The sequence below is a fragment of the Parasteatoda tepidariorum genome, chromosome 12 (genome assembly GCF_982258835.1).
Source record: "Parasteatoda tepidariorum strain Cologne lab strain chromosome 12, Ptep-v5.0, whole genome shotgun sequence".
Lineage (NCBI taxonomy): Eukaryota > Metazoa > Arthropoda > Arachnida > Araneae > Theridiidae > Parasteatoda > Parasteatoda tepidariorum.
The window spans coordinates 553,152-575,130 of record NC_141766.1 but is presented as its reverse complement, the minus strand read 5'-3'; the positions used below and the strand labels follow the sequence as shown (position 1 = coordinate 575,130).

The 21,979-nt window shown below is 28.8% G+C and overlaps 1 protein-coding gene across 1 annotated transcript in view; it reads right to left on the bottom strand.

Moving 5' to 3' along the window:
- Positions 1 to 430: 430 nt before the first annotated feature.
- The window catches only part of LOC107437250 (neuropeptide F receptor), a 29,300-nt gene continuing 7,751 nt past the window's right edge, over positions 431 to 21,979 (bottom strand). Inside the window, exon 2 of the mRNA XM_016049182.4 lies at positions 431 to 3,218. Coding sequence (XP_015904668.1) covers positions 2,010 to 3,173 — 1,164 coding nt within the window. The 5' untranslated portion in view covers positions 3,174 to 3,218 and the 3' untranslated portion in view covers positions 431 to 2,009. The remainder of the gene's footprint in view (positions 3,219 to 21,979) is intronic.

Sequence of the window (21,979 nt, the reverse complement as noted above, 5' to 3'; positions counted from 1 at the left end):
AATCAACAACGATTGAAAATCACACAAGTTTGACTGAAAACGATCCACTCAAGTAATACTGATAGTTAATCAAACACGAGTGAATTTCACTCAAGTTCGATTGAAAATTATTCACTCAAACTTAAGTGATTTCAGTTCACTTTTTGACTTGAGTGAATTTCACTCCTTTTTTCTAGATGAAAGAGTGAAATTTCACTCAAGTTGAGTTATTTTCACTCGTTCATTTTAAGTGAGTGCAAATTTAAGAATTAAATGAAATTAAAAAGCTAGGTAATGTGTAAAACCTTAAAAGGGTATGACTCATCATTTTAATGAAAAAATTGCAAGATTTTTGTGTTTGCAAAATGTCCTTGAAATTTATCATAAAGTGTAAAGTCTAAAATGTTAAGTTAATAAAGCGTAAAGTGCTTTTTTAAACAATACAGGGCTTCATTAAGAACTAATGCATTTAGAAAAAATGTTTGAAATAATTATATTTATTTTTGATATGAAGAAAATACATTCATTTAGATACATTGTAATCATTTTTAGAATACATTTAAGAATATAATTTTTTTTTGTATTTTACTATTCTAGTGGACACTAAAGTAGCTGCCAACTTTACAAGAGTTTGCGATTTTCCCCTGGTTTAGTAAAATCTTCGCATTTTCATGCATTTTTGAACTTTTCCTAAAATGGAAAAAGTTTCTTAAATAATAGTCCCTTATAAAAATATGTATGTATTTTTGGCTGAAAATTTTAGTATGTAATCAGAGATGCTGGATGCAAAATAACAGTAGAGATATAAAAATTGAAACTTGCAGAATTTCAGTTAAACTGTTAAAGGATTGTCACAAGATAACAAACTGGCCCTTTATATGTTAAAATGAAATAAGTAAAATGACGTTGTATCAAATTTACAAAACCTAGAATTTTACGTGAACTTCGTTACCATTTTTTCCACAAAATTTCTTTCGCAGCAAGTTGGCATCTCTGTTTAATGCTCTTGCTAAATATCATATTGACCCTCAAATCGAAAGTAAAATTTAAAAATATGCTGTTTTACGGTAATAAACTTTTAAAATGCAGTCACACCTCAAAGTAGCAAACTTTCATATCACAAAGAAAATTGTGTTTACTATGCAGTTGAAGATAGATATTTAAAGATAGAAACCTGTTCTAGATTGAATAGAAAGATAGAAGTCTCTTTTAACCGAGCACATTTCTCAGTAGCTCTCAACTTTACAAAATATTTTTGATTAAAAGAAATTCTTATATAATTTCTGGAGTATTTAAAATGTTTTCTTAAATTTTGAAAATTTTTCTTAAAAAAATTATGAACCATTTCTTGAAGCCGTACTAAGAAGGAGATCATCATATTTGAGAAGATGTTGCATTTATTGTCAAAGAATATGTGTATGGATTAAAAGAGATAAAGAAAATGAATTAAAGAGAAACACTGATGCTTATAAAATGTTACTGTGGCAATAGGTTATACAGAATCATTATATTTCAGCAATACTTAAAGTTAAATGAAGAAATGATGGTAACTGTAATATATATATACCCTAGCAACAATTCTACCTGGGTCCCAGTTGGGCTCAAAATTGGCTCAATATGGGTCATATATGAACGTGCACTGAGAAACCAATATTGGGATGCCTTGATATTTTAATATTGGTCCTATGTAGGGGCAATATTGGTTTTTATGGTGGCAATATGTGCTTATATTGACTGGTTAATGAATATAAAATATCGGGGGAATCTGATAACTCTATATAGGGCCGATATTGATCGTAAATTTTAAACCTTAAGCCCCTTATATATATATATATATATATATTCAATAATGCTATAATTACAACTAAAATTTAATTTAGTATCTTTCACTGTTCCATATTATAGATATAATAAACATGAAAAAGTTTTCTTATCTATATCTATGTCGATTTAGTCAATTTCAAATATGGAAGTCAATTTAAATTTGCAGTTGTTTGTTGCTCCTACTCGGGAGCATATGCATATTTGCTTTAAAGCGTTTGCTCTATTTCATAAGTCGAAACATCGGAAGACCTTCCTCCAAGACGTAAGTATCGACTTATATTTGAGTTATGTATACCAGTTTTTTGTTGAAAAATCAAAGGTGTTGTTATAGTTGGACAAAATGCTAGCCAAACAGCTGTAATAAACGTACAATCGAACTGGAAACTGGTTTCATAAGTCTCATAAACAACGTGTTTTAAAAGACGCACCATATTTAAGGGTAATAAGCAAAGAGCATAAAGAATAACAGCAGTCACAAGGAATTCTTGCATTTGTTTTTCTGCATTCCAATCTTTTCCATCTTCACTCGTCAATGTTTCAAAATGTAAAGGTCTTTCATTTAACTGATTATTATTTGGTACCGCAGTTTGGAGTGGATTTAAAGATGGAACATTATTACGCTCAGTATTGATGTCATGATAGGATACGGTAAATGCTGTTTGACGTGCTTTAATTTCTTCAGAAGATTTCACATGTAGAAAGGCAACCAATACCAAAGGTAAAACATACATAATTATAAAGAGTCCTCGAATGTATTCTTCTATGTTATCATCTAAATTAATGGCACAGATCCCCGTCCCTTTAAACTGAGGACCAAAATAAGCTTCTAAATCCAAGTACCGAGTATAGACCGCATATGGTAAGACAGCAAATAAAGTTACTACCCAAACACCCAGCATTGCCAGAAATGTTGGGATGGGCTGTTTCAGCGGGTACACTATCTGCCTATAGCGATCAAATGTTATCAAAAGTAAAGTGAGCATAGTAGCATGAAAAGGTACATCTTGAAGCATCGGAAATAAATAACATAAAAAACTTCCATAAAACCAATTTTGAAAAAGAGTTGTTGATAAGGCCAGAGGTAATACAATAATACACTTCAAAATATCATTTACAGCATTAAATGCTAAATATTTGTACATTGACATGTTATATTCCCTTCTTATCAGAATGTTTCGTATCAAAATTATATTTGCAATAAATCCAATTACGACTAAAGCACCATACATGAATACAAAGAAAATATATGTCTTCTTTTGGAACGATTTTCTAAGATGCGGATGCCTGAATTCTGAAGTATCATTGTGAAAATTCATTAAAAAATGTATTATCATTCCTAAGTATCTGTCTGGAATTTCCCTCATAGGCATTTTCTTCTTCTTATCTTTACGCTTATTGGCGAAGGTTTTCAGTGGCTGGAAAAAAAAAAGAAGAAAACATTAGACATTGCTTAAATACTCAGTTAGGTGAGCCGAAAAAGTTCAAAGGATCTCATAGTGCTACTAAGGAAAGATGGTCACCTACCATTATTAAGATAATGCTTAATCTTATAATTTTGAATTAATATCATTTACCGTCTTAGTTAACCAAAAGTTGTGAACATTGGACCAAAAATACTGTAAAAAATCGCAGATTTTGTTATTCAGTTTGCGGTTGTACTGAATTGTCAGTATGTCTTAACAACAATGTTAATTTTCAGTTAATATCTTCTTCTGAGCTGTGTTTAGCTGAGGGATCAACCTCAAATTGTGCAAAAGTAATTGAAATTTGTTATATATTCTATCGAATATATTGCTTCTGAATTTTTATGACTCTAGCATAATATTATAGAAAAATAAAATGTAAAAAAAAGAAAAAAAATGAAATTTCCGTAGCAATAAATTTTATAAGGGTTAATTTGAGGTCATATTTGCATGCGTCCCCGTTTTGAGCATGCGGCTGTGAAATAAAATCACAATTCCCCTACTAATAATTTTCGCTATACTAAACTACGCACGGTAAAAAAAAAAAAAAAATAAATAAAAAAAAAATCAGTTTTGACATAAAAGGTCCAATGACCACATTTATAACATTTTGATATCTAAATGTTCTTCAGACATTTCGTTAGAAATGGGAAAATTTCATATTGTTCTAATTTTCAAAATTTCATATATTTATCAATTTTCGAATTATAAAAGTATGAAGCGCGCTCGGCGATATTTTTCCGGAATCGCGGTGGCAGTCACAGTGATTCAATATAGAGAGATTTATAAAGAGATTTATAATAAATAGAGAGAATTTCAAAGTGTTTCAGTTTCCCTGCACTTTAATGCTAACCCTATAACTTCACGAAACATGTGCAAAAATTTCCTAGAAAATTGCAGAATCACTAAGGAGTAGAAAAAAAGGTTAGCGTTACTGTTAACGTAAAGCAAGTGCAATGTAAAGTCTCTTTCATGTTTGTAGTTTCTTTGACAACTGTAAATTGAGTAAAACCAAGCAAATCTATTATTATTAAAAAACCTAAATGTGTGTTAATTTTTCAAGTCTGGCAAAAATTCCTTGACTTTATAATACAATTTTTTTCGATCGTATCTAAATTAAATAATAAAAAATATAATAAATAATTGTTAAAATAATTTTCCCTGATTAATCAAGTTTTATTATTGAGTGTAAAAACTTTTTTATTCAATTTGATAGTTCCTAAGAACATCTGGAAATACGCAACCAAATTTTTCACTATCTGAGTGAGGGCTATATCTTCCTGACTACGGCCCCCGTCTTTGAATAGTCGAAAAAAGAAATAGGGAAGTGTAAGGTACCCCCGCCCACTGTCAATTTCATATGTATAAGTAGTATAAGGGGGGGGGGCTAGAGGACACATCTAAACTCCTTATTTATAATCATTTTAAGTCCTTTTTGACAATTTTAACATCGAAAAATGACATAAAATCTTTAAAAATAACAACTTTTGAAAATCAAAAACATTAAAAAATTATGTGTTTTGTTATGAAAAACACTAAAAAATTACGTGTTTTGTTATGAAAAACAACTTAGAGTTATCTTTGAAACAAAAGCATCAAAATGAACATTCTAATGTGAAATATGAACAAATAATTGACAAAACAAGACATTCTGTCATATAACTTTGACAAAGTTGTTTTCGATATGTGAATAAACTCCAATATTTTCGTTTTTTAATAAATTACAAAAGTTCAATTTTCTCAACATGCAAATAAGGTTTTACTTCATTTGAATCTCCGTCACTTGATATTGATATTTTTAGAATTTCGTTCCTTTTTCCATAAGCAAAACAAGTAACAGATTCAGCATTAACAGTGATATGTACAGACAATATTCTTTGACTACCTATTTCAATTGTTATCAAATGCTTCCATGAGTATATTTCAGAGTGTAAGTATATCGTTATTTTCATATACATATATGTTGATGATTTTAAGTTAGGTTCCAACAGTTTAGAGCTCATTTTATTAAAATTTATAAGTTTAAAGCCTCCCGTTGTATAAGTGGCGTGCCTCTCTTGAATAGTTGCATAAAAATTTTGAGAGCCTACGTACTCTTTTGTTGCCACATCTTTATTTATAATAGGATTTGCCACGTTTGTAATTCTATGGTTACTGAAATTATAAGTACCATTTTTTGTTAATGAAGGTGCATATAATCCATCATTATCTCTTGTTAAAAGATTGTCAGATTTCTTGTCATTTATTTTTATTCTTCTATCCACATAATGTTTATGAACAGCATCGGTGTTTTTAGTGGGATTCGAAAGATTTATGATTTTCTTATTTCTTGCATCATAATAGCCTTCATCTGATTCAAATAAACCTTTTTCATGTATGTAAGCTTCCAAAGCTTTTTTAACGGTAGATGAATCATCTTCCAGTGGATAATAAGCAGCCATTTATTAATTTTAAATAATTTATTCTTTTAATGATTCATATAGAGGTATTCGTGTATTATGACAAATTTCAGCAAGAAGTATACAAACTATCTTTTCTTTGTCTGAATTATAAAATTCTTCTGGTAATATATTTCTTTTATTTTTCATTAAAAGACAGAAATCTATTTTAGAAACAAATTCTATTGCAAAATCTTTATCTATATCTTGATATTGCATAATATAATCCTAATTTTCATAATCTTGAAATTTTCTTATAAGGTCCATTCATAGTATTTGATATCTTGATGCAACATTCATATTTAAGGGTTCATAATAATTTTCTGTAAATCTAAAATTCAATCTTTGGAATCTTGATATTTCATACCAAGTCACTTTATCTAAATGTCTCTCAATAAAACGAATAGATAAGGTTTGGTATCTACATATATTTTCCCAATCTATATCAGAGGTGTGTTTTTCAATAAAAGATTCATTGAGTTTTTGATATTGAGAAATAATAAACCAATCATCTGGTTGTGCATGCTGTTCTATTAACCTTTCAGAGAATTCAGAATATTGAAACACATATTCCCATTTTAAATAATCTGATAAACTTATAATTACATCTTCTGAAAGTTTCTTTTTAGAAAAGTCATTCCAATTTATTTCATTTGCCATTTATTAACAAATAATTTTTGCACTTTCCTAAATTCTAATTTCTCAATGTGTATATAGGGTTTCATATTACAGTTCCCTTCTGTTAATACCGATAACACTAAATTTTCATTTAATTTTCCATAGACAAAGATAATTATTGATTCTTCATTGACAGATATTGCTTTATTAATAAGGACTTCTTTCATTTTCTCTAAACGTATTCTTGGATTTTCATTCATTTTATCACAGGCTAAAAAGATGGTAATTTTCATATACATATTTTGAGTTAATTTTAAGTTTGCACCCAAAAGCTTTGAACTAAATTCATCGAATTGAAACATTTTATGTCCCGCACCTGTGAATTGAACTGCTCTACTTGTGGTAGCACAAAATGTTTCAGTATCAACATAGTGTTTATTAACACAATCTTTATCGTTTACAGGAGCTTTTACATTTGAAATTCTTTCATTAGGAGCATGATAATTTCTTTTACTCACATCCCATAATATACAGTAATACTCTAAATGCTCCCTGTTAACTACATCTGTTTTGTTTAGAGGAGATTTTATATTTGAAATGATTTTATTTTTAGCATCAAAGTTATTTTCATCATGTATCAAACATTTATCTCTTTATTCATCAACATATTTCTTAGTTGCAGCATAAGATTCTTCTCTAGGATCTCCTAAATTTTTTATATATTTTTGTTTCGCATTGAAAAAATCTCCCCCGTGAATCAGACTATTATCTGTTAATTTTTTCTTTTATTTCCTTGTAACTACTATCTACGTAACTTTTAGTTGCAGAATCACTAACTTCTCGAGGATCAAATACATTTTTTAAAAGTTTTCTTTCGATATCATAATTACCATCATTTATTATTCTAAATCATATACCAGGAGGACCTGGAGGACCTCCTTTTATTTCATCGTCCAGAGGATAATAAGCAGCCATTTATTAAAATCATAAAAATCCTTTATGTTTTTAGAGTTTTAATCATTTTTATATCTTGAGTTGACATATTCACAGAGCATTTGTTTTCTTCTTTCAAAATGAAGTAAAAAACATAATTTTTAGTAGCATTATTTCTCAACCTCCAATTGAATTCAATCATTAAGTTACTTAAGTTAGTATTATTTTCATGGTTAGCCAAGTTGAAACAAATTATAGGATACTTACTGAAATTTGAATAGTTTATCATACAACCTGTTTCAGAATTTATATTATTCATTCCTGATTCTAAAAGAGCATAATATAATCGATTATAATCATTTTTATCAAAGTCCATCATATAACTTACTGTGGGAACTTTAATGTTATTAATCATTAGCCAGCATTCTATCATATCCAAGTGATCAAACATCATGTTATTTTGATTCATGTTTTCATTTCTTTCATCATATTGTGGAATGACATATAAACTCAGAACTTCATCACATGTAGCAGGAATAGAATAACATCCACTGGCATTTTTATAAAATACATTTGATTTGATAATGTTATAATGATCCCAATTTATTTCTAGAGGAGCATTTGATAATTTTAATTCATTGAATTTCACAGATGCTGAATTTTTAAATCTAACATAAGGTAACCAAAGTGATAAATCTTGAACAAGGACCTTAAAATCTGGATGTTGAATATCTCTATACAGCATATTTTTACTTTCATTTCTTTGAATTTCTATTTTAACTTGGAAACCTGTCATTACTTTTTTATATTCGTTAAAGAAATCAAATATATATTTTAAAGGAATCCATATTTTTACTGTTTGACTATTTTTAGTAAATTTACATCTTTTTGAAAATCCTTCATTAAAACTTTCATTTAGTTTAAGGTTTTTATAAAAAATCAGTTATTTTGGTAGTTTCTACCAGAGTTCCATTACATTTGAAATCCTTTCTATCAGCAGAATCAGCTGTGTCTACATAAAAGAGCATGTTGGTAGCTTCCGATGTTGAATAATCAGGGGTGAAGTGTATCATTCCTAATACTTGATTCATAATGGCTTTATAATTTATAGTGGATTCAACTTCAGTATTTCCTATAGTCAACCTGTTTGAATTTACGAGACCTCCTCCATTCTATAGAGTAACATTTTCATTACTTATTGCACCTCCATCTCTTTTTACAATTTTTAATTCTTGTTGCAGATATCCCGCAGAATATAAAATATCAGCATTTGTATCATTGATAAAGAAATTATATGTAGCATTTTCCTGAAGTTTTTTTCTATCTCTATTTTCGCTTTTTATTTCCCTATATTCAAAACTTTCAATGTCGTTATTATAATAATAACTAGTGTCTTTCAAATCGTAAATTTTATCCATTTATTTAGGAATAAAAATTTTCAATCCAGCACCATGTTTTTTATTTTTGGAAAATATTTCATTCAATTTTTCTCTCACAAATTTTTTAGATTCATCTTCTACAATTGGACTAATAAAGTCTGAAAAGAAGCCTTTTCCTTGTATTTTTTTACTCTTTCTATATAATCTATGTTTGTTCATTTATTTAGTAATAAGTCTATACTGCACTTCTTGTTTATTTAAATCAATCAGTTCACCTCTATGATTTGTAATTCTCATTCTAATTCTGTATGTAGAATCAGATTTAACAGGAAAAAATATTGGTCTATCAAATTCTTTAGCATATAAGCTTCCAGGAGGATTTCATGATGTAAAAGAATGAATAACTTGAGACTGAAACTGGTTTATATATCCACCGTCTACTATATCACAGTGAATATAAATACTATTATCATTTCCATTAGCTATGTCAGCAATAAATTTGCCTCCTTGCTCTTCCTCTTCATATATTTTAGGTTCAAAGCCTAAAATTTTGTATAATTCACTTTTAGATAAATCAATTTTATAATTCTTCTCAAGTTTAATACTAAATCTTTGTCTTTCTTCAATTATTCCAAATAATATGGGTGGATCATTTCCAAAATATTTTACCATATAGCGATTCAAACCTCTTATACTATAATGACCATTTGGAATAATGAAATCCATCCATTTCGCACCGTCAAAATATGAAATTTTTTTTTTATTTTCTGTAATATTATTCCATGAAATATACATAGAAAAGGACTGAAGAGCTCCCTCTTTGAAATGAAATGGGTTTGAATATTTAATCGTAAAATCTTCCGATTTATCTTCATTTTTAGAATCTAAAATAAGATACTTCATTTATTTAGTAGAAACAATTTTGTCATTTAAATTACTAAGTTCTTGAGTAAACAAATATAAAACATCAATAGGTGATTTACCCTTATTTCGTTCAGTTATATATTTCATACAATAGAAACCACATTTTACCGAAATTGGCTGTTGTAAAAAACTATCGTTATATCTAATTTCTTTTCCAGAAGTATTTAGATAATTTTTTATATTTTTAGGAAGAAAATCATTTTTTATTTTTATAGTGTTATATTCATATTCTCCAAAAGGATCAAAATATTGCAAAAACGACGCCCTGTTCTAGAGCGTCGTTTTTCTTAAAAAAGAACACTTTTTAGATCCACAAATTGCACATATTCCTTTTGTCATTGGACTACCTTTTTTATTAATTACATGTTCGATATCCTTAGTATCTGTATGATTTTTACCTTTTAAGCAGTATATCAGTGAACCTATTCCGAATGTCTTTTTTGCTTTTATAATAAGTTTAACAACTGCTCTGTCAATTCTTTCACGAATGGTAGGATTTGGAATTGCATCTAACTCATTTATCATATTTGTATCACATACTTCATTTCTAGTTTTTGTATCTTTGTTTTTTAAATAACAAACATCGTGTTTGTATGCAGCTTTATCTAGTTTATTTATAGGTTTTAACCATTCTTTATATGATAAATCATCATTCAATCTCTTTTTTCCACGTAGTAATTGTGTTCCAGGACCTGTAAAATTATGACCTGGTAAATGCATTTCAAAGGGTAAATTGTTAATAGCTTTATTAATTACTCCCTTTCCTGTTTTACACTTACAATTCTTTTTATTACACATTTATTTAGATATAAAAATTATTTGTTGTCGTACTTGTAACCATTTAATTGAGTTTTCTTTATATATCTTTCTATAGGAAAATATTGTAAATTTTGAATATATTCAACTTCCCTCATATATACTTCTTGTTCAGTCAGATTGCTGGATTTCAACATATTTAATAATTGTTTATAGAATTTAAAGGCTTGTTTATATTCACTCTTTTAGCTGAAATCTTCAAGGATCTATCTATTTTTTCAATTACACCAGCTGTTAAACTCAGTGCTGATAAGGGTAGGAAAACGAAACTTATTAAGCCAGAAGCACTGAACAAGAACTTTCCAACTGACAGCGATAAACCCAATTTATTCATAAATTGATAAGATTTCCTATACACAAAAATTCTCTTTTCAAGATATTCTTCCATTTATATAGGCTCAAATATTTTATTTCGATATCTCATTTCAGGATTCATTAAATCCAACATTAAAAAATCATATGGTTTTACGACGCATTTTTATACATTTTATTAAATTCTTCTTTAGTTAATTGGCCATCTATTTCTCTTATTATTTGTCGAATTTCTTTTTGTTTCATGTCAAAAAATATAAAGTAGTCACTATTACTTCTTATTGTTATGGGTATTTTATAATAATACTGACTTAAATAAATAATAGAAGCATTTTTCTTTCTTCCACGAATAAAAAATTCCTCAATAGGGTGTTGATCTTTTTCACATATGCAATCATCAAATACAACTAAATTCATATAGGATGGATCCAAGTCATCTACTGTAATAAAATCCTCGAGGTTTGAAGAAAACAAAACTTGATCTTTTTTAAATTTTTATATTCTTTGAAAACTTCTTTTTTATTTCTTAAGTCTTTGCATTTTTTAATATCTTCTAACTCTCCATCATCGAATTGAGTATATTTTTCTTGTAATTTTACATATTTAGATTCAAATATATCTTTTGCACACACATAAAGTCTATCAAAATGTAAATAATCATAGACTAATAAATTTGATTTTCCACACTTTGAAGCACCATTTATAATTAATCTAAAAGTATGAATAGGTAGTAAAGGATGTTGATTTGGATCTTGAAATTCATTAGGTTCATTATAATCTCTTATAATAATTTTAGGATACATTTATTTCCTGTAAAATTTTGTTCTATTCACTAATCTACTGCGAGTAGAAAATAATCTACTGCTAGTAGAAAATAATCTACTGCGAGTAGAAAATAATCTACTGCGAGTAGAAGCGTCAGCTTCGCTGTCTGAAAATAATCTACTCTGAGTAGAAGCGTCAGCTTCGCTGTCTGAAAATTAATTATATGTAAATGGAAAGTATTGAAAAAGAGAGAAATGAAAAGTTGTTAGAGCAATTAAAAAATGATCTAAGATTAGTTAAACTACAATCAGAAATTAGGAAAAATAATGAAATAAAATTAGAAGATATGGGAATACAAAAATCATTGGCTGATTTTCATGAGCCTTTAATCAATCAAATGGAAAAACTAGAAACTTCTAGAGAAAATCGTTTTGTAGGGTATAAAAGAAGCTGTTGATGATTTATCTCTAACCATGAATGATTTTTCTTTTAAAACTTTACCTCAGATAGAGAATAAGTCAGAAGAAGATTATACTGAGGATGCAGGAAGTATGTTTTTAAAAATAGATATAGACAGAGATGTTGATAAAACTGTTCTAGAAGAATTAGAATTTGAATTACCTTCAATAATGTGGGATAAAACTGATGAAGAAATTGATGAAGTTATCGATAGGGCGAAATAATACAGAGATAAATTTAAAAGAGAGAAAGGAAATGAAAGAAAAAATAAAAATTTTGCAACTAAAGAAAAGAAAGTTGAATATCAAAAAAAGATTGACATTGCTGATAATTAGATGAGTATGATGAAAATATATATAGATGCTTTATTAGCTATTAAAAAAGGTAGATATTACACAGGAAAAGATTTAGAAGATAAATTGAAAATTTTAGCTGATGTGACAGATAAAATTTGCAAAGGTTCTAAAAGTAAAAAATTGTATAATAAAACTTTCGATTTGTTGGATTTACTTTCAAGAGAGAAATCTTTAACAAATGAACAGGTAAGGAATACTATAGAAAATTTCTTAGTAAATAAATGAGTAATTATATTGTAAAAAAAAGTATACTTGAGTGACAGTCAGATTTCTAAATTGAAATCAGCTTATAAAAATGGTGAAGAACTTAGTTTGCAAATAGATAAAAGTAAAACACCCAATTTTGATTTACATTTAACAGCTACACAAATTAACCAAATTGCTAAAGGTAAAAGAATTAAAATATCAAAGACTCAACTGAAAATGAATGGTGGGTTTTTACCATTTTTGATTCCATTGCTCTCAACTTTAGCATTAGGAGCCGCTAGCGGAGCAGCTGGTAGGGGAACCAAAAAAGTGTTGGATAAAATTTCAGAATCAGGTACGACTAAAAAAAAAAACCTTGTGGAAAGGGGATATATCTTCCCTCGGAATATCCAACTAAGTAATACAAGAAAATATGAAAAACGAAAAAGGATTTAGAGGTATATTTACTATAGATATGATACCTAAAAAGATAAGAAAGTTTGAAAACGGAATAATAAATTTAGATATATCTACAGGGAGTGGAACTCATTGGGTTTGTTATTATAACGACTCAAAGTATGATTTTATAGAATATTTTGATCCTTTTGGAGAATATGAATATAACACTATAAATATAAAAAATGATTTTCTTCCTAAAAATATAAATATTTATTTAAATACTTCTGGAAAAGAAATTAGATATAACGATAGTTTTTTACAACAGCCAATTTCGGTAAAATGTGGTTTCTATTGTATGAAATATATAACTGAACGAAATAAGGGTAAATCACCTATTGATGTTTTATATTTGTTTACTCAAGAACCTAGTAATTTAAATGAAAAAATTGTTTCTACTAAATAAATGAAGTATCTTATTTTAGATTCTAGTGTTCTTAATGTAGATAAATCGGAAGATTTTACGATTGAATATTCAAACCCATTTCATTTCAAAGAGGGAGCTCTTCAGTCCTTTTCTATGTATATTTCATGGAATAATATTACAGAAAAAAAAATAAATTTTCATATTTTGACGGTGCGAAATGGATGGATTTCATTATTCCAAATGGTCATTATAGTATAAGAGGTTTGAATCGCTATATGGTAAAATATTTTGGAAATGATCCACCTATATTATTTGGAATAATTGAAGAAAGACAAAGATTTAGTATTAAACTTGAGAAGAATTATAAAATTGATTTATCTGAAAGTGAATTATATAAAATTTTAGGCTTTGAACCTAAAATATATGAAGAGGAAGAGCAAGAAGGCAAATTTATTGCTGATATAGCTAATGGAAATGATAATATTTATATTCACTGTGATATAGTAGACGGTGGATATATAAACCAGTTTCAGTCTCAAGTTATTTATTCTTTTACATCATCAAATCCTTCTGGAAGCTTATATACTAAAGAATTTGATAGACCAATATTTCTTCCTGTTAAATCTGATTCTTCATACAGAATTAGAATGAGAATTACAAATCATAGAGGTGAACTGATTGATTTAAATAAACAAGAAGTGCAGTATAGATTTATTACTAAATAAATGAACAAACATAGATTATATAGAAATAGTAAAAAAATACAAGGAAGAGGCTTCTTTTCAGACTTTATAAGCCCAATTGTAGAAGATAAATCTAAAGAATTTGTGAGAGAAAAATTGAATGAAATATTTTCCAGAAATAAAAAACATGGTGCTGGATTGAAATAATAGAATTGATTAAAATAGAAATTCAAACAAATGAAAGTAAAAATATGCTGTATACAGATATTCAAAATCCAGATTTTAAGGTCCTTGTTAAAGATTTATCACTTTGGTTACCTTATGTTAGATTTAAAAATTCAGCATCTGTGAAATTCAATGAATTAAAATTATCAAATGCTCCTCTAGAAATAAATTGGGATCATTATAACATTATCAAATCAAATGTAATAATCGATAAAAATGATTATAATCGATTATATTATGCTCTTTTAGAATCAGGAATGAATAATATAAATTCTGAAACAGGTTGCATGATAAACTATTCAAATTTCAGTAAGTATCCTATAATTTGTTTCAACTTGGCTAACCATGAAAATTATACTAACTTAAGTAATTTAATGATTGAATTCATTTGGAGGTTGAGAAATAATGCTACTAAAAATTATGTTTTTTACTTCATTTTGAAAGAAGGAAACAAATGCTCTGTGAATATGTCAACTCAAGATATAAAAATGATTAAAACTCTAAAAACATAAAGGATTTTTATTATTTTAATAAATGGCTGATGCTTTTTATCCTCTGGACGATGAAATAAAAGAAGGTCCTCCAGGTCCTCCTGGCATAGGATTTAAAAGAATAAATGATGGTAATTATGATATGGAAAGAAAACTTTTAAAAAATGTATTCGATCCTCGAGAAGATAGTGATTTTGCAACTAAAAGTTACGTAGATAGTAGCTACAAGGAAATAAAAGAAAAAATTCACACTTTAACAGATAATAGTCTGATTCACGGGGGAGATTTTTTCAATGTGAAACAAAAATATCTAAAAAATTTAGGAGATCCTAGAGAAGAATCTGATGCTGCAACTAAGAAATATGTAGATGAATTAAGAGATAAATGTTTGATACATGGTGAAAATAACTTTGATGCTAAAAATAAAATCATTTCAAATGTAAAAGCTCCTTTAAACAAAACAGATGTAGTTAACAGGGAGCATTTAGAGTATTACTGTATATTATGGGATGTGAGTAAAAGAAATTATCATGCTCATAATGAAAGAATTTCAAATGTAAAAGCTCCTGTAAACGATAAAGATTGTGTTAATAAACACTATGTTGATACTGAAGCATTTTGTGCTACCACAAGTAGAGCAGTTCAATTCACAGGTGCGGGATATAAAATGTTTCAATTCAATGAATTTAGTTCAAAGCTTTTGGGTGCAAGCTTAAAATTAACTCAAAATATGTATATGAAAATTACCATCTTTTTAGCCTGTGATAAAATGAATGAAAATCCAAGAATACGTTTAGAGAAAATGAAAGAAGTCCTTATTAATAAAGCAATATCGGTCAATGAAGAATCAATAATTATGTTTGTCTGTGGAAAATTAAATGAAAATTTAGTGTTATCGGTATTAACAGAAGGGAACTGTAATATGAAACCCTATATACACATTGAGAAATTAGAATTTAGGAAAGTGTAAAAATTATTTGTTAATAAATGGCAAATGAAATGAATTGGAATGACTTTTCTTAAAAGAAACTTTCAGAAGATGTAATTATAAGTTTATCAGATTATTCAAAATGGGAATATGTGTTTCAATATTCTGAATTTTCTGAAAGGCTAATAGAGCAGCATGCACAACCAGATGATTGGTTTATTATTTCTCAATATCAAAAACTCAATGAATCTTTTATTGAAAAACGCACCTCTGATGTAGATTGGGAAAAAATATGTAGATACCAAACTTTATCTGTCCGTTTTATTGAGAGACATTTAGATAAAGTGACTTGGTATGAAATATCAAGATTCCAAAGATTGAATTTTAGATTTATAGAAAATTGTTATGACCGTTTAAATATGAATGCTGCATCTAGATATCAAAAATTATCAATGGACCTTATAAGAAAATTTCAAGATTATGTAAATTGGGATTATATTATACAATATCAAGATATTGATAAAGATTTTGCAATAGAATTTGTTTCTAAAATAGATTTCTGTCTTTTAATAAAAAATAAAAGCAATATATTACCAGAAGAATTTTATAATTCAAACAAAGAAAAGATAGTTTGTATACTTCTTGCTGAAATTTGTCATAATACACGAATACCTCTATATGAACCATTAAAAGAATGAATTATTTGAAATTAATAAATGGCTGCTTATTATCCACTGGAAGATGATTCATCTACCGTTAAAAAAGCTTTGGAAGCTTACATACATGAAAAAGTTTTATTTGAATCAGATGAGGGCTATTATGATGCAAGAAATAAGAAAATCATAAATCTTTCGAATCCCACTAAAAACACCGATGCTGTTCATAAACATTATGTGGATAGAAGAAAAAAAATAAATGACAAAAAATCTGAAAATCTTTTAACAAGAGATAATGATGGATTATATGTACCTTCATTAATAAAAAATGGTACTTATTATTTCAGTAACCATAGAATTACAAACGTGGCAAATCCTATTATAAATAAAGATGTGGCAACAAAAGAGTACGTAGACTCTCAAAATTTTTATGCAACTATTCAAGAGAGGCACGCCACTTATACAACGGGAGGCTTTAAACTTATAAATTTTAATAAAATGAGCTCTAAACTGTTGGAACCTAACTTAAAATCATCAACATATATGTATATGAAAATAACGATATACTTACACTCTGAAATATACTCATGGAAACATTTGATAACAATTGAAATAGGTAGTCAAAGAATATTGTCTGTACCTATCACTGTTAATGCTGAATCTGTTACTTGTTTTGCTTATGGAAAAAGGAACGAAATTCTAAAAATATTAATATCAAGTGACGGAGATTCAAATGAAGTACCTTGTTTGCATGTTAAGAAAATTAAATTTTTGTAATTTATTAAAAACGAAAATATTGGAGTTTATTCACATATCGAAAACAACTTTGTCAAAGTTATATGACAGAATGGCTTGTTTTGTCAATTATTTGTTCATATTTCACATTAGAATGTTCATTTTGATGCTTTTGTTTCAAAGCTAACTCAAAGTTGTTTTTCATAACAAAACACAAAATATAAGATATTATGCAACATATTATAAGTGATTCGAGATCCCCCTATGTCTGATAACAATATCCTTTAAAATTTTAACAAAACTCTCAATTTCGGTAAACTGCAAAAATTATTTTTAAGCATTATTTTCTTACAAACCACAAAAATTCTTTTTTCTTTTAAGAAGAAACAAAAACAAATTTTTATTTATATTTGAGTACTATACTGCAAATTACTTAATTACTTCATGGTAAGTATTACATTATTAGAAGAAAAAATTAACATCGAAAAAAAATGATTCTCAAGCATAACACTAAGGAGTCTGTTTATCAGAATTTTAAATTTTAATTTTTCCGCAGAACAACTTAAAACAAGAGTTTCCAACTAATTCGAGAAACGAAAAGTGGTTTTACAAAAATTTTCAGAAACTCTCTCAGCTTCATTTGAATTTCTCCCACTCCATTAGCCTCGCGAGTATCTTTTTCTTTTTGGAAGTACGCCATGAATGGCGACATTATTTGCCAATTCTTTGTAAACTTGTATAGAGGAAATGATCGCCGGCTTTTTATTTTGAACATAGCTCGAAATGCGTGTTTGAGAAAATGGACTTAGAATTTGATTCCGTTACTCCAACTTCTCTTATAAAAATTGCTCTTTTTTTTAAACAATAAACTAATGGATCAAAATAAATTCGTAATGTGATATCGTCCATTTGCTTTAATATCTTAAAACATTTGTTAAAATTAATCTTTTTTGAAAAGATATTAAAGGTCCGTTTTACAAGGTTGCCACGGGTCCTATAAAATTGTAATATGTTATTAAATTGACACTGTACGAGTATTTAAAGTCACTTTATCATTTATCGCTCTGAATGCCTAAAAAGTTAGTTATCTGTAATAAACTCAGCTACCCCACCCCAAGTCCAAGACTTTGCCCCTTAATGATTATGCTTAGTGTTTAAAAAAGTAGGAAAAAGTAAGCGCGAAATTTCTTGTTTAGATGTTAAATTTAGATTGTACAATGAAAAAACGCATTGTGATCGGCTTAAGTTTTCTTAAACACGCCTTTTGGGCTGCGTCCATTTCCTTAAACAAGCATTTCGAGCTATGTCCATTTCCTTAAACACGCATTTTGAGCTGTGTCCATTTCCTTAGACATGCATTTCGAACTGTACCTATTTCCTTAAACACGCATTTCGAGCTGTGTCCATTTTCTTGAACATGCATTTTGAACTATGTCCATTTCCTTAAACACGCATTTCCACCTGTGTCCATTTCCTTAAACACGCATTTCGAGCTCTGCCCATTTTCTTAAACACGCATTTCGCGCTATGTCCATTTTGTTAAACATGCACTTCGAACTGAGTTCATTTTCTTAAACACGCATTTCAAACTGGACGAGAAAAAAAAAAGCTAGATGACGATATTCTTTTAACAAAATTGAAGAGATTTATTGACAGAAAAGGGGAGCGCTAAGATTCAAAAGGATGTTGGAGTTAAACTGTTTGACCTAGAAACTGTCAGATTTAACCAAGATATTTATTGTTTAGTTGTGTACAGTTTATCATTCCAGAAAAGTCATAACGTTTTTTAATAAATGATTTTTTTTCAGAAAAAGTGACTTGTTAATTCTAGAAAAGCGCACATGTTAGCTCTATGGGAAATTTAGAAACACTAGCATACATTTTTATTCATATGATAATTTCTGAATATTATGTATGTAATTTCTATGTGATGTAGTTATTTTCTTCCTCCAGCTTTCGTGGGTCCAGCATAGACACACATGAAGAGGAGGGAGCGAAAGCGAATAGTACCCTACCTTACACAGAGGTTGTCGAAAAAAAAACAGTGCTACAACTGAATGAAATTCTTATTAATTGTTGGGGTATAAATCTTCGGTAAACTTAAAATAAGTTGGCTTAAAAATGATTTTTACAGCTGTAATGGTCAATAAACAAAAGAACACTAGAGATTTGATAGTAAAAGAAAATTATCAACACAGACATCACAACATTCATCATCAACAACAAGTCATTATAGTTCTTCTGGACTGGTTAAGTATAACTGGTCTATTGAAAGAACTCCCTTCGCTACAAGCACTTAGGCTGCTATGGAAACAAAAAATAGCCCTCTTCTTTCCCCTGTTTCCTTTTCTCTAGTCGACCAAGTCGGGTCGACTTAAGACAAGTCGAGCTATATGCCAAGACTTGTCTTAAATATAGCCCCAACACTTTTATTTGATAAATTTAAACCTCGCGACCATAGTCACAGTCACTGCTCCAGATGAATGACAAGGGGAGTTCTTTACATGAACAGACTATATAATAAAGAGTCTTTCCACTAGAAAAGAGAAATAATTTCGACACGATTGAGGAACAAGGTTTCACCCCATTACTCGATCTTACCCTACTCTTCTTAAAGCTAAAATTATTATTTTCTTCTTTATTGAAAGGAGATTTGTTAACACTGCTATCTCAACTAATAAGAGTTTGATGCGTAAAATTTTGTATTTCTTCAACAAACGTTTTTGGGTTGAAATAAATATATAATAATCATGACTGAAGAATCTTCTATCTTGAAAGATTATGTTTCCGCTTGTTCAGTATCTCAGAAATATAGAGCCAACTTGGCATCCTCGCCACCGTTTCTTGTAACCCCAAACAGTTGTAAACTGGTTGTTGATCTTCTAGTATGAGCGTGCTCGTAGCACCAATCATAATAAAATCTTAAATACAGTCCATTACTATTTTATTCATTTGTTATCAAACGAACCAGCATAGAATTCAAATCAATTGGTATCGAACATTAGTGATCCTTAATAGCCGGAGATGGAAAAAGAGAAACTAAATAGATCGAAACGTGCTGTCAAAGGTACCATAACGAAATTAGAAACTTACATTGATCAGACGAAGGAACATGACCCAACTGAATTAGAAGTGAAGCTTAAGCGTGTTGCACAATTATATCAAAAAATTGATGAATTGAAGGCTTAATATTATGGTCTAAAAGATATAAGTGACCCAGAGATAACTAAAATAGAAACTGATTTAGAAGGAACAGTAGACAGACTAGAAGCTTTGGAGGTAAGAATTAAAGATATTCTTAACTCTTTGATAATTAAACCTTCAAAAATTAATTGTGAAAATGAAATATCTCAGGCTGATTCGAAAACAAAACTGGAAATTAAACTACCTGAGATACCACTACCGGTATTTTACGGTAAATATGATGGTTGACCCAATTTTAAATCACAATTTGATAACATTATAACTAAGAACAATGATTTAAATGACTCTCAAAAACTGCATTATTTGAAAGCGTCATTGCTGGGCGACGCTAAACGTCTCGAAACTGTTGACGATTCTATTGAATCACTTTTAAAGGCATTAGAAAATAGATTTGAGAATAAGCGTCTTCTCACTGAGACTTACATAAATCAAATTTTGGAAATTGAAAAACTTAAAAATGAATCAGCTGGAGATATTAGAAACATGGTAGATATTTTAAAGAAAAATATCAGAGCTTTGAAGCTTTTAAATTTTGATTGTAATAATTTACCTGACATACTTTTGCTAAACATCATTTTGGAAAAAGTAGATCGAGAAACTAGAAAACAATATGAACTAACGATCGCATCAAATGAAATACCAGAATTGGATAAGTTTTTAGAATTTTTAGGAAAAATGAGCCAAATTCTTGATAGTATTAGTCGAACAGCTTCTTCTTCAATTTATAAACATTAGCTAGCTGTTGATAAGGGTAAATCTTTCCTGAATTCGAATAATAATCCCAACTATTGTGTAATCTGTAAATTACCACACATGATTTATAAATGCAATACCTTTCAAAATATGAAGGTTTCGGATAGATTTAATGGAATAAAACGTTTGAATTTGTGCAATAATTGTCTATAGAATAATCACAAAGTAAAAGACTGTAAATCAAATAATTCCTGCTTCGTTTGTAAGAAACGCCGTAATACTTTACTGCATATTTATGAGATTTCTTCCCCGCCTCATACCTCCTCAGTTTCCACGATGCCAGGCGCCGATCAAACAACTGTCTCGCAAGTGCATGATTCATTCCCACAAGAACATTCGAACACTTTTTCAAATTATTTAGTATCAAAAAAGAAACAAAATATTCTCTTGCCTACTGCAGTTGTTTTTATTAGAAATGAATTAGGAGACTATTATCCATGCAGAGCGATTTTGGATTCCGCTTCTCATCTTTCTTTCTGTAAACATAAATTAGCTAATAACTTAATGTTTAAAAAATAAAAAATAAATGCTTCTGTTTCTGGATTGAGTGATATTTCGGTAAATTTCAAACAAAAGGTAACCACTGTAATTAAGAACAATAGTGGGAGTTTTTCAACATCTTTAGAACTTTTAATTGTTCCTTCGATCACAAATTTAACGATAATTAATCTGGTTGAAGTATCTAATATAAAAATTCCATCGGATATTAATTTGGCTGATCCAGAGTTTAACACACAAAGAGAAGTAGAATCAATTATAGGTTGCGAGCTCTTTTCTGAAATTTTAAAGCAAAATCAGTTTCGATCGGCTTGTAGTAATTGGTTGTTTCGAGAAACTGTATTTTGTTACATTGTCGTGGGAAGCCCCCGATGGAAGCTCCGACAAATAGAGCGTATTGTGGATTAACGCTTAGTTCAGATATGAATTCGGAAAGCCTTGATAAACAGCTACAAGCATTTTGAAATATAGAAACTGTTGAAGAGCCCTCTGTTGAACATAGTGTTGAATTTGAGTTCTGTTAAACTCAAT